General features: G+C 38.2%; 1 protein-coding gene across 1 annotated transcript in view; it reads right to left on the minus strand.

The window, feature by feature from the left end:
* Positions 1-14,040, minus strand: part of sbf2 (SET binding factor 2) — a 177,441-nt gene that overhangs the window by 56,195 nt on the left and 107,206 nt on the right. The window contains 1 exon segment of the mRNA XM_059359455.1: positions 10,753-10,821. Coding sequence (XP_059215438.1) covers positions 10,753-10,821 — 69 coding nt within the window.

Genomic DNA, 14,040 nt, shown 5'->3' on the forward strand with positions numbered 1-14,040 from the left:
TTCATGTACAAACTTATTTTTATTTATGTAAATATGTTAGTTGTTTTTTTACACTACAGTCCATTGAAAATTGTTTAAATAAAAAATATTTTGGTTAAGGCATGGAGTGTAAAAACAACTCATTGAGTTGAAATCATTTGCTGACAGCTTGGTCCCCCCGGTTCAGAAACCCCATCTGCGCCCCTGATAACGCTCACCGCAGAGCAATGCTGGAGAAACAATATCAGGCCACAAATAACTCAACAGGATCACAGTGTGCCAACAAATGACCTGCCACAAACCAACATTCACCAACCGTGCAGGTCCCGGAGGAGCCTGAAGGCCACGCGTACGGCTCGAGCCTGTTATTTGATTAGCTTCTGATTTCTCTCCCCTGAGTCTGACACACTGCAGCGGTTTCTATTCTCACTTCAGAGTTCGCCTTTGAAGGATGCGAACTAGAAGCATTACTCTAATTACAACAGACAGAACCAAAACAGCTCTATTCCCAGAGTGATCGGCCCGGAGCCAAGAGAGAGGAGAGCTGGGAGGACGCAGAGCCTTTAACCCTCTACGGTACATTAGGATGCCAGTTAGGAAAAAAAGTGTTTTTTGTGTTAGAATAGACTAAATAAACATAATATGAATGAAGTTTTGGGGGTTTATTTTGTTGTCTGTAGGTAACATCGTACCATAACGGTGCACAAGTGAAAAAGAGAGTTTTTAAATGTTATTTTAACATAATTAATGTTTTGCATAATTTACATGTGTAAAATATTCTGTAGCTTCAATAAGGTACAATAGATAACATTTTAAATTTAAAAACATTATAAAGGAACTTTTTTTAACCGGTTTCTTGTCTGAATGTTGCCTGCCAGACAGTCTAAATCATATTTTAAAGACAAATGTCATGCTTCTGTAAAGTCTGTTCATTTCTATCCATCAATACTTGGTTTGGCTCCTTTTGAATCATGAATTAGTGCATTAATACTTGGTGGCATGGAGGAGATCAGCCTACAGCACCATGTTGCTTTTATAGCAGCCTTCAGCTCATCTGGTGTCTCTCACCTTCCTCTTGACAACAGCCCATAGACTCCTATGGGGAGTTTGCTGGCCAGTCCAGCCCAGTAACACCATGGTCATTGAAGCAGCTTTTGGTACCTTTACCAGTGTGGGCAGGTGCCAAGTCCTGCTGGGAAATGAAAGCAGCATCTCCAAAGAGCTTGTGGAAGCATGAAGACTCTAAAATGTCCTGCTAGATGGCTGCTATGTTGACTGTGGACTTCAAAAAACAAAGTGAGGACATGGCCCCAAACCACAACTGACCCAGGACCAGCACATTACACTCACCAGCAATATTCTACTTTTATACTGACACACTGAGTTTTGGGTTTTCATTATCTCTAAATATCGATACTAATATCTGCCATGAATCAATATAATATTGCCATGCAAAATATCTCGATACTATGCTGTATGGATTTTTTCCCACCTCTACCACAGGACCTTCAGTCTGTATTTCAGTCTGGAGAGGAGATCACGTGGCAATGTAAGGAAGACATTAATGGGAGTTTGTTTAGATGAAGTGTTTTCTCTCCAGAAATAGACGTGATCACTCTAACTTTGCTATCATCAGAAGAACCAAAGCATACCGCCTTAAATCCAGTATGGGAACTAGGCCAGAGAAGCGCCGCTGGATGAAATGACAAATTTGCTGTTGCTAGAAATGCTTTGATGAGGAGCTTTAATGTGATCGACGCTGGCACGGGGCTGAGGAGAGGTCGGATTATGACGATGGAGCTGAGTGAAACATGGCCGTAAATAACCAGCTACGAACACAACGAGAAGAAGAAGTGAAGCCCTTCGGTAGCTGGCTGGGCTACGTGTCTTGCGGCAGATGTTGCGTGGGTGTATGTGTTTGTGTGTGTGTGTGAGAGATCTGGGCGTGATTGGTCTGCGCTGTCTATCCTCAGCCTTGCTGTTCTTTTTTTGACTTGTCAGATATGTGCAGGTCACTTTGACCGAGGTCATATCTTCCCAATATGATAATACGCCGAGCTTAAAGAGACATCCACAAGACAGATGGGCAAGGAGGAGGACAGGGAAATAGGGGAGAGGAAAGGGAGGAAAACGAGGAAAAATAGGAAGTGAAGATGAAGGGGAAAGGAGGGAGGACGGCTCTATCGGACCGATCTGTGACTAGAGCAGAGGAGGAATGCATTGTTTCTTTTTCCTGGTATCAGCAGCAGCTCACCAGAGAATGACAGATGTTGTGTTGTTGTGTAATGAATCTATATAATGTATGAGTTTTCATGATATTCTATTTTTTTTTATGTACCTGTACACTGATACTACTCGCCAGCAGCTTAACAAGGCACTGAGCATCTATTCAGCGCAGATTACTGCACGATTGGCTTTTTTTTTTGCTTGCAGAGAGTTGAAAATGTTCAGCTTTGGGTAAAATGCTTTACTCGTCACTGCTGTCCAATCACAGAGGAGGAGGGCGGGGCCAAATTGCACCGAGCCTGGAGGTGTTGCACCAAGCCTGGAGGTGTTGCACCATGCCTGGAGGTGTTGCACCGAGCCTGGAGGTGTTGCACCATGCCTGGAGGTGTTGCACCGAGCCTGGAGGTGTTGCACCGAGCCTGGAGGTGTTGCACCGAGCCTGGAGGTGTTGCACCAAGCCTTGCCTGCTGTTGGCTCAGTGAAACGGGCTAATTGCTCGGAGAATGCACGCACGTATCAGCCGATGCCGATACAAGTAAAAAACGCAAATATCGGCTCAATATATCGGCCTATTTTCACCATTAAAAAAACCCACCATAAAACATCATGAAACATGAAAAATAGCCGAATTTTGCTGCGTTTTTTCAACAACTTCCTGACACGATATCCTGACATACTTGGTACCTTTAGATTCCATAAATCTGCTAGGACGGCGAATGGCTTACCTCAAAATCCGTGGAATAGCCACAGAATCACTCAAATTTCCGTGAAACTGACACGGATTTCGCTATAATGCAAGTTAATGACAGTCATATCCCGTGGCTATTCCATGGATATTTTTTCCTATTGGTTTGTTCCAAGTCACGTGACTTTCAAGGTCCCGGCAGTCAGAACAAAAAACATGGCGGACAGTTCTCTCATTTTTAGTGAAAAAATCAATATTTTGACTTAGTTTCTGCATAAAAATGGATTTTGATCACATTTCTAGCGAGAAATATACGTTTTATTTTCTAAATATTCACTCAGTGAATGTACATAATCACTTTGTATGTTGGAATAGCCACGGGATATGACTGTCATTAACTTGCATTGTGGTGAAATCCATGTCAGTTTCACGGATTTTGAGTTAAGCAAATCCGTGTCTATTTCACGGATTCCTGTGAGACCATGTTGGATCTGTGACTAGTGTAGAGGAGGAATGCAGGGTTGAGGGAGAAAACAAGCAGAGCACCACAAGGGGAGACAAAATGCTGTGTACAGGTCAAAGAAATAGGGCTATCTGGATCTGGGATCTAGTTTTGAACTCTGGGACGTGCTCCCCAGGTTCACAGTATGATGGAGTGCGGCCTGCAAACATCAGCTGGACAGACAAACAGTATCATGGTGCATGTTGCATGTTGTCACTGAAGGGAGGCTACGCTTGAATGCAGACGCTGAGTGAAGATCTGATATGTCACCAGCCTTGGGGCAGCAACATTATTTACAAGTGTTTTGGAAGAATTCATAGCATTCCTGAATTGTAGATACAAAAACAGTCATTATTTCTGCAGTCGTCAGTCTGACCTGCAAACAATCCATCTCCACATTTGTGCAATTCGACATGAGTCAGTGCATTGTGAGCAGAACTACTCACATCCTGAAGCCATGAAACTCTCGTCTCAAACAATGTATTTACAGTCTTTAGTCACGTAAAACAAACAAGAGCAAAACATGTTGAGAGTCAGACTAATAAACAGACCCATCATGGCATCCATAGGCCATAACTGTGTAGAAACACCATGTACAAGTAACATAAATGTTCCAAGACGGAGTAAACATAGATACGGTAAGTCAAGAGCTGGACATTTCTCAGATATACAAAGGTCACGCAGTACGTCATTTTTATCGTGAGGGCATGGCGGGGAGCAGCTCGAGGCGGGGAGCTGCCAAATCCCCCCCATGAATAAACTACGGCTGGAAGAATGCAAACAGTCAAGTGGAAGTCAACCAGAGCGAGTGTTTTTCACTTGCTGCTGTTTCCAATCTGTGTTTCCCTCTTCTCGGACGGAGGCTTTTAGTCTGGTGACACATTCAAATGGAAGAAGAAATATCACAGAGCATCACAAAGGGCAGAATAACAAGAGAAGCAGACGTCAGTGACACCTGTTAATTCCAACGCTAGATAATGAATGTCAGAGTGACGCTGCATGCAGATTAGAGAATCTCAGTAAAATGTAAAAGCTCCACTCTAACAAAGAGCCACTGTACAAAGGTCCTTTAGATAAACTTTACCTACATGGAACAAATGACACCATCCATGCCTGATCTAAATCATGGGTCTCAAACTTGCGGCCCGCGGGCCAATTGTGGCCCTCGTGACGATATTTTGTGACCCCCACCTTGATATGAAAGTTTAATGTGTTTTATATGAATGGCAATTCACTGTGTTGTGTGTGGAAGGTCCCTTTAATTACTTTTTTTGGTAATTTTGTGTCTTTTTTGGTAATTTTGTGTCTTTTTTTTTTAGGTCATTTTGTGTTTTTTTTTGGTCATTTTGTGTCTTTTCAAAATATTTTGTGTCTTTTTTGGTAATTCTGTGTATTTTTTGGTCATTTTGTGGGTTTTTTTTAGTAATTTTGTGTCTTTTTGTGTCATTCTGTGTCTTTTTTTTGGTCATTCTGTGTCTTTTTTAATTTTGTGTCTTTTTTGGTAATTCTGTGTATTTTTTGGTAATTTTGTGTCTTTTTTTGGGTAATTTTGAGTCTTTCTGTAATCATTTTGTGTCTATTTTAGTAATTTTGTGTCTTTTTGGTAGTTTTGTGTCTTTTTAAATTATTTTGTGTCTTTTTTAAAAATAATTTTGTGTCTTTTTTGGTAATTTTGTGTCTTTTTTGGTATTTTTGTAATAATGTTGTGTCTTTTTTTTCTTAGTAATTTTGTGTATTTTTGTTGGTCATTTTGTGTCTTTTTGGGTCATTTTGTCTTTTTTGGTCATTTTGTGTCTTTTTTTTGTCATTTTGTGTCTTTTTTGGGTCATTTTGATACTGCCTCCAGCGGCCCCCAGGTCATTTGAGTTTGAGACCCCTGATCTAGGCTAAAAGATGTTTTTTTTTGCAAATCAGTTCCACCTTCCTGCTCTCTGAAAACTGTTTTAGTTTGAGCAAAACATCCACGAAGGGTTCGGGCCAGCGGGAGAGCAAAGAAAGGCCAAACAACTGAACATAGAATGTGGGTCAATTGCATAAACTGCTCAGTGTCGACATATGGCCACCAATAAAACTAAACACTGTCTGTCTCCATCCAGCAGATTCTGGGAGCAGACGGTAGCAGAGCGAGAGGAGCTTCCCACGTTCCCCGACCTGGAGACTAGAGGGCCGTGGGGACTCGACCACTGTGAGCCAAGTCTGGCCAAGAATACCAAACAGGGACTTGGCCAATGTCTGACTCCTGAACTTGAGTCTTAAATGTGCAGCGGCCAAATGTTTGGCATGCAAAAGCAATAAAAGGATGAAAACACAAACAAAAACAAGTTTTTTTTTTTAAATGAATATTTGCACATTAAAGGTGGGGTGAGGAGTATTTCGGGAAAAGGCAAAAGAAATGCCAGATTAGGAAAATAAAGCCCTTCTCCTTGACTTTGCCCTGTCTGTCCCTATGATATTATTGCAATTTTAAGCATTTTATCTCTAACAAAAATATACTGTAATATTTAATGGTAAAATCTTTAATTTATGCAGCATTTATAAAGTATTTTCTTATCAATTATATGGCAAAACAGCGTTTCTTTTTATTGAAAAACTTACGTAAAATATGGAATAAAATGGCTTATATCTTAAACGTGAAATCAACAGTGCTAATATCTTTTTACTGTAACATTAAAAAAAGTTGCACTGTATTTATTACAGTAAAGTTCTGGCAACCACAGCTGCTGTTTTTTTTACCGTAAAAACAACAGGGTTTTTTTGTTTTTTTTTACAGTGAAATGGACCTGAATACTTCTTCCACCACTGGTTATATAACATCACCAACCTGTTTACTTTGTAAACTTGTGGCCTGTAAAGCCCTTTGACACAACAAACTGTGGCATTATTTCTACTAGGATGGTGAAGGTGTGACCCGCCCTGCTCTGCTTCTGATTGGCTCAGCTTTAACACTGCAAGCTTTGCATATCAAAAATGTATTCATCTTCATACAAGTTCAAATAACAAAGTCCTGAACTTGAAAATGTGCAGGAAATCAGAGGGCAAATGCCTCTTCTGCTGGGGCCTTTGAGGCTGGTTCAAGATTAACGTGCAGCTAAGTGGGTCAGTGCAGGAAACACATTCATGTTGGAGCAGGTCAATGATTTGATCCACAGCACAAACTTGCTGATCTTCCATCAAATAATGGTACATCGGCACTGCAGCACCATCAAACCCTCTCTAAGTGGGACTTTCAAGCTGTATTACTGAAATTTTATACGTAAAAATCTAGTTAGAAGACTAATGCTACCTCTACATGAGAAAATATTTGGAAAAGAGTCCCAGAAAACTCAGGTGTCCCACCTGCTCCCATCTAAAGACAAGTGTTGAGAGTTTCTAGTCTCACACTGAGGTTTTAGACAGACTGTCAATCTAGCAGGAAACTATTTACAAGACTACAACTAGATTCTTTTAGCAGTTTTTTTTTCCCATCATGCAATTTTTTCCCATCATGCTCTTAGTAAAAACTTACAAACTGGAGGAGAAGCAGCTTTTGGCTCCAGCTGCTCTCGTGTGTGACTCAGTGGTTTGTGTTGAAAACAACAACAACAACAACAAAAATAGATATAAGGAAGAATAAAGGAAAGGAACATTTAGAAATGAATTCATGATATACATTTATGTCCTATTTTATTATAATGTGTTTAATTGAATAATTATATTTATCAGCTCCATCAACTTTCATCTAGTTAATCAGACATTAATCATGGATTATTTATTACTTATTTATGTCTACATTTATTGATACATTTTAACTGGGTCTCCTTACTGTTCTCTTTACTAAGAAACATCTAAATATATGACATCACTATATTTTTATTGAGGCATTATTGTGATGTTCCTTTTTCCCGTGGAAGTGGTTTTACTGGAACCAGTCAGGAACCAGTCTGGAACCAGTCTCATTTTATTTTATTTTTATTTCATTTTTTAGGTGTATTCCTTTCCTTTCTCTTTGCGTGCTGTGCTAATTGTTTTTTTCCCCCCCTTTTCTGTGGTTTGTCATGTGAGTGCTTTATGTGGGAAATAAAAAAATAAAAAATAAAATAAAGGAACAAAAAAACAGAAATATTCACATTGAAGAATCTGAAATCAGAGAATTTGGACTTATTGTCTTTAAAAAAAAACTGCTCAAACCAATTATTCGATTATCAAAATAGTTGACGATTAATTTAATAATCAATAATTGTTCGATTAATCGAATAACTGTTGCAGCTCTAAACCAAACATGCTTTTAAATCAAGGTTCAGAGGGTTATTATGTTATTATGTAATGTGTAAATGGCTGAAAAACAAACAATATCTTACTTATTTCTTATTTCTAAGGTAAAAAAATAATAAAAATAGTAGTTAAAGATACAAGTTGACATGCTCAATTAGTCTGACATTCTTTTCAATGACTTTTTGTGTCTTATCTGGTCAGAATGGAGGACTGGTTGATCATTTACTGTAGAACAACAGAGAGGAGAACACAAAGCTACTGTACTGTAGAGAACATGTGATCTGAGCTCGTTATATAAGTTTCATGTTGGGTAGAGATGGATGTCTGCTGAGGGGCCTCTGAAAGATGAGATGGACGCTGCTGTTTCATGGTACATATTGTTCTTTGCCTCCTATTGATGTTCCCAAACGAACAAGGCTGCATTTTAACCCGTAAGAACCCAGATCTATTTATCCTTGAAGGAAAATTATGGGGGATAAACCACAGACCAAGAGGACCACAAAGAACACATTTCTGATGGTTTTTTTTTTTTAATTCCACCCCTAAAAGTCAAAGATCTGTGATGTAACATACATGTCAAATTGAGTGTTTATGGTATTTATTTTTATGATATTTCTTATTTTAATAGAAATAAACTCGACACCTTTTCTGCTTACAGAACCACAAATTTGTCTTTTTTCTAAAATTGTGACATTAATAGTGCTGTTTAACAATAAATTATTTTTCAGATTTGTTTTTAAGTCACAAAATAATAATAAATCAATAATAAAAATTAAAAATAAAGGTAACACTTTACAATAACCATCATTTATAAATGGTAAACAGATAGTTTATTAATATAATTTAATAGTTAATTTACCATTACATTTTTTTTAATTCTAATTAATAATAATAATAATAATAATAATAATAATGATAATAAATAATAATAATTTATTGATTTATATAGCTTTAAGAAAATGGTTGTAAACATTTATAAAGATTAAATATGTAGACTTGATTGTGGTACTTTGAAAATGGTTAATATTTGGTTTATTAACCATCTATAAACATAACTTAGATGGTTATTGTAAAGTGTTACCAAAATAAACAACAAACCCTAATGCGGTTAAATGCAATAAAGGACACCCTATTAACGGATTAGAATTGTTAAATGGGTTTAAACAAAAAATCGTAACAAAGAATACGATTTTAGAAATTAGCTATTTTTTTAGATTTCTGTTCTAAAAAGTAAGTGTCACCGTGGGTTCTCATGGGTTAAAAAATACTCAGTTTAGGGATATATATGCCTTTTTTTTTATCCCACACCCTTGATGACAGCTGCTTTGTTTTTCTCACATTTTCTCTGCATGATCTTTGCGCCACTAAACAGAAGAGGGATTACAGAATATTTTGTCCGATTCCCTCGTGACCTCACTTTCCTTTTCACCCTGTGGATGAGGCAGAGCTCGAGATCGTCACCAGTTCAAAACCATCAACAAAGAAAAATCTGTTTAATTCTCATAATATTCTTCCCTGTAATTAGCCACAAGAAATCACTTATAAAATCGCTGGAAAGTCTCTCCATTGCGTGAGCAGAGCGTCTTATGAAACAGAAACTTGTTTGGGAGTGGTGTTTCTTGTTACATGGTTAAACAAGCATGCACTTAGCGAAGAAACTCTGACATAATTGATGCATTTTCAATACCGGTGGCCCCTAATAAGAAACAAAAAACAACACCAGGCTTATCTGGGAGCGTTACATCAGCTGTGGCATGTGAACTAGATGAGTCATGTGGGCCAGGTCCCAGTCAGACCATCAGGGTATGGCACTGGGACCCAGCACCGGGGCAATGCGGACAGTTGTGTCTGCCCCCATAGCAACAGGCGAGCTGTGGGGACATAGTTGTGGTGGATAATGCAGTGAGCCTGTTGACAGTGAGGTCTGGAAACCAAAGGTCCAAACCGGTCCTCGGTATTAGACTCTGGAGGTTTTAACATGCTGTTCTGTGCATGAACATGTCCAGGGATCAACTAAAGGGGAAAGGTTGACCAGGCTGTGGCTATTTCCTGCTAACCACCTCTATACTGCAGACAACAACTTATATATGAGAGGCAACAACAATAGATTGACAGATATTCATAGATATGTAAATGAAGAGTAGATATGGATGGTTAAGAACGTTTTGGTGCATCTAGATCAGGAGTCTGCAACCTACAATTATATACAATACATTCATTATCCATAACCGCTTATCTGGAAATGGAATCTACAGTGAAACCTTTATTGTGTCAGTAGCTAGTTTAATATTTGTCAAAAAACAAACTTTACTTTTTTTTTTTTTCAAATGTCTCTCCTGTCCTCTCCTCTCTCCTCTGTGTAAACAGCCTGAAGTTCTGTCTGATTTTCAGTGAATGTTTGTATATATATATATATATATATATATATATATATATATATATATAGTCCGCAGGCAGGACCATGTAGCCCCATATACAATACAATATCAGCTTCTTTTTTTTTTTTTCACTTTGGAAATGGAATCTAAAATGAAACCTTTATTGTGGCGGTAGCTACTTTAATGTTTATCTAAAAGAAACTTTTTCATTTTTCAAATGTCTCTCCTGTCCTGTCCTCTCCTCTCAGTTCTGTGTAAACAGCCTGCAGTTCTGTCTGATTGTCGGCGAACAGTCACGTGACTGTTGGTCTCAGCAGAATCAATCAACCTTCACAGTGTCACACACACACACACACACACACACACACACACACCAACACTGCCGGTAGACTGTGAGCAGCCAGAGTCAGAACATGCTGCAGAAAAACGTTGCAGAAGCAGAATTGAGCATTTTAGTCTCAAAGTAGCGATGGGCTAGTCTGGCTATTTAAACATCAATTTCTGTTGCTCTACATACGTCATCTGCTATAACTGATCTGATTGGCTAACAGCTACCTACAGACGCTTATGATAGACATTCTAAGCGCCCAATAAACGGCTCTGGAGGATCGTAAACCACGCCTCCTCTATGGAGAAATGAATAGCTGGTATCCAGACTAATCTCTTTTTTTTTTTGATGAGTCTGGTGCTACCCAGGCTAATAGATCCTAGTTTTAAATTGATTTCCTTACCCTGTAGAAGGCCGTAGACAGCGGCAGCAGAGCAGCAGCCACGGTGAACTCCTCTGAGCTGGAGCAGTCCTGTGGGTCAAACAACGAGGAGACAAGTGAGAACAGGTCAGCAAACAGCAGGAGACAGCAGGAGACAGCAGGAGACATGTTACACAGCCAGCCAACATCTTCTTTTTATACTGGAGCCCCAAGCCTCCAACAGAGAGGTCACACACTCCGACAGTTTAGGTGACCTGAAGGAGAACCATCTTGTTACTGCAACACTGGATCTGTTTTTAAATTGTTTTACGTAATGCCAAGATCTAACCTGACACTTTGTGTTTTTCATCTCATGACGGATGCACCGTTCTACATAGAGATGTGACCTCAGGAGACCCTGCAAAGATCCTATCTTCAGTAAACGTAACTTCCTGTTACATAAAGTCGATCCTGTCCTGAAATGTGTGTCTTACAAACCCACTAACTCTGTTCTGCTCCAATACTGACACATATGCTTCCAATAGCCTTATATAATCCTTGCCTTGACACAATCATCACAGCCCCCAGCCTGCAAGTTATTGGTCATTTTATGTTTTTACATTCTTGAACCAGATTGAATACAGGTCTCATTGAAGAAAATCACAAGGCGCTGCATAAAATCCAGGTCAAGTCAAGTCAAAGTTTATTTATTTAAAAACAACCTCAGTGGACCCAAGTGCTGTAGAGTTATTAAAATACAATAGAAAAAAAACATGTTGTTTTTACGGTAAAAAATCAGCAGCTGAAATTCTAAAAACCCAATAATTATAATTTTCAAAAAAAAACAAAAAAAAAACAGCAGCTGTGGTTGCCAGAACTTTACCGTAATAAATACAGTGCAACTTTTTTTAATATTACGGTAAACAGATATTAGCACTGTTGATTTCATGTTTAAGAGTGCCATCTTATTCAATTTTTTACTGTATAAATAAAAGGTTTTTCTAAGACTAAGTTTTTATATTCTATATCTTTGCAATAAATTGATTTCATCATTCAGTATCGCAGGTTTTCCTCAAATAACTTGTTTTTGATGATCATACATCCTGATTTTTTGTTTTTATTTCTTACTTTTTGAATAAAAACCCTTTTTTAACCACTACACTTCAAATGCACGAGGTAATTTTTGACCCATGTTGTGCATTAGAAGGTGTTTATATGTTGTCACCAATTTAAAACCTGACAAAGAAGACACAAATATTAACTATCCTGTTTTGTTAAATTGGTGTTTTTCCAATGGAAATTATTATTTGGTGGCTCTAATAAGTCTCAAATGTTAAAATAAGTGATTTTCCAATGTAATCTGGTGGTTCTAACAACTCTTTTAAAGTTAAACCTTCAAAATAAGACAAACATAGTTACACATATACTCAAATTGTTTATTCAGTGAATCACTTTTTGTATCACTACGCTTCTATTGCACAAGGTCATTTTTGATCCATGTGTGTAAACTTGATGTAATAATACAAAAACTGGTTTTCTTCATAAAGTATGAAAGGAAAAATGGATATAATGATCTGTTGTAATAAAAAAAGATATTCAAACACACAGCCAGCATGAAATAACATGGGAAATGAATGCAGGTCATTTTTTTACCCTTGTTGCACATTAGAAGGTGTTTATATGTTGCATCAAAGGGTTAATAATGTTTTAATGTCCACTTATCACGAAGCAAAGACTGGCCAGAAGGCAAATTAGATTTTTTTTTTAATATGTATTTTTTGAATCAGAGAATATTCCCTCTGACATTTACACACCGTGCCTAACTGTCTTTGTATTTGGCATGTTTTCAGGTCACAGAGGCCGGTATCAGGATGAATGGTGCATTAAGAGGCTTAGAGCCGGAGACTTAGGGGCCCAAACAAAACTTTTCTTGCAAAGATCACAGGGAACAATGAGAATAAGAGTAAAAGGACGCAAGTTGGGACTCAAAAGTACTTGATTCACAGGAAATTGGTACTTATGTCTGGTAAGCTTTGTTGGGATTTATTTGCTGGGCTCTGTAAATGAGAATAGCCAGAGGAAACTTGGTTTAAGACCATGAACAAACACTGATTCTGACCTGGTGCCACCTCATAACCCTCACTGGCTCCTCGGAGACAGAAAACGTCGAAATAATCTAAATTTTTCTTTGTGTATGTCACATGCAAACACATGTAGTAGAGTCAAAATTTTTTTATTTAATTTTGTTTATTTGTGTTGTGAACTTCCCCCAAAAAAATATAATTATTTTCTGCCTGTAAAAAGTTCCTATGGTGATTATCAATACATGCCTTTTGTTCCTCTGGGGAATTATTTTGGCGTTGCACCACCTAGCGTCAAAGAGCTGCGTGTGTGTGCTCAAAGTGTGTGAGTCATGAAATGAAGCGTTCTCTCCTTCTTCTCTATTTATTTTCACTTTTTTCCCCGTTCAATACCACAATATGCTGATATATACTGTTTAGGGTTGTCACAATACAATAATAATAAAATTTTCAACTCGATACCGATACTCAGGAAAATATTAGATACCATTTTCGATTCCACCAGGATAAAAACAAAGACCCCAAAATTTAACAGAAATATCTGTATTAACAAGAAAAATGCAACATGTAAAAATGAACAGAACCACAGGTTAAATATTTATAATAAAAAACAGTTGTGCAAAAAGAAACTGCAACTATGATAACAAGCTTCAGGTCTGAGGTAGTGGTATTGATACTTTTGAATATGAGTACCGTATCTGGATACAATGTTTTAGTATTGATACTTTTGACAACCCTACTGGGTACGCCTGTGTTTTTCCGTTTAGAGAATAAACTCCACAGATACTCAACTACGTCTCACTTATTCCTACACAACACAATGCAGAGTGTGAGAGCAGAAAGCCGTCTGCTACACACACACACATACTGAAATCTTAGGTTCAAAACCTTCTAAAAGTCTTATCAGAGTCCTAATTTGGCGGGAGAGAGATATGGAGAAGAATGCAGCACTTTCTGATAAAACTCTCTGATGGGGGCCTCCGTTACCGCCATCGCTAAAAAAAACACACAAGAATGTCCAGAGGAGAGAAAATGCAAAACACAAGTTCCCCAGCAGCAGATGAAAGCCGCCTGGCCCCCCGTCGACTGAACAACATACTTTCTGTTTTTTTCCTTCTTGTCGCTTGTGTTTTTCTTTGCAGTTATTTGGGCTGCGGTGAAAATGTTCCAGCTTGGAGCGGCACCAAAGCATTGTTTACCGGCATCCTTAACAATGCTGCAGGTCACTGGAGTTCATGGACCCCAGTCA

The sequence above is a fragment of the Centropristis striata genome, chromosome 2, assembly GCF_030273125.1.
Source record: "Centropristis striata isolate RG_2023a ecotype Rhode Island chromosome 2, C.striata_1.0, whole genome shotgun sequence".
Taxonomy (NCBI): Eukaryota; Metazoa; Chordata; class Actinopteri; order Perciformes; family Serranidae; genus Centropristis; species Centropristis striata.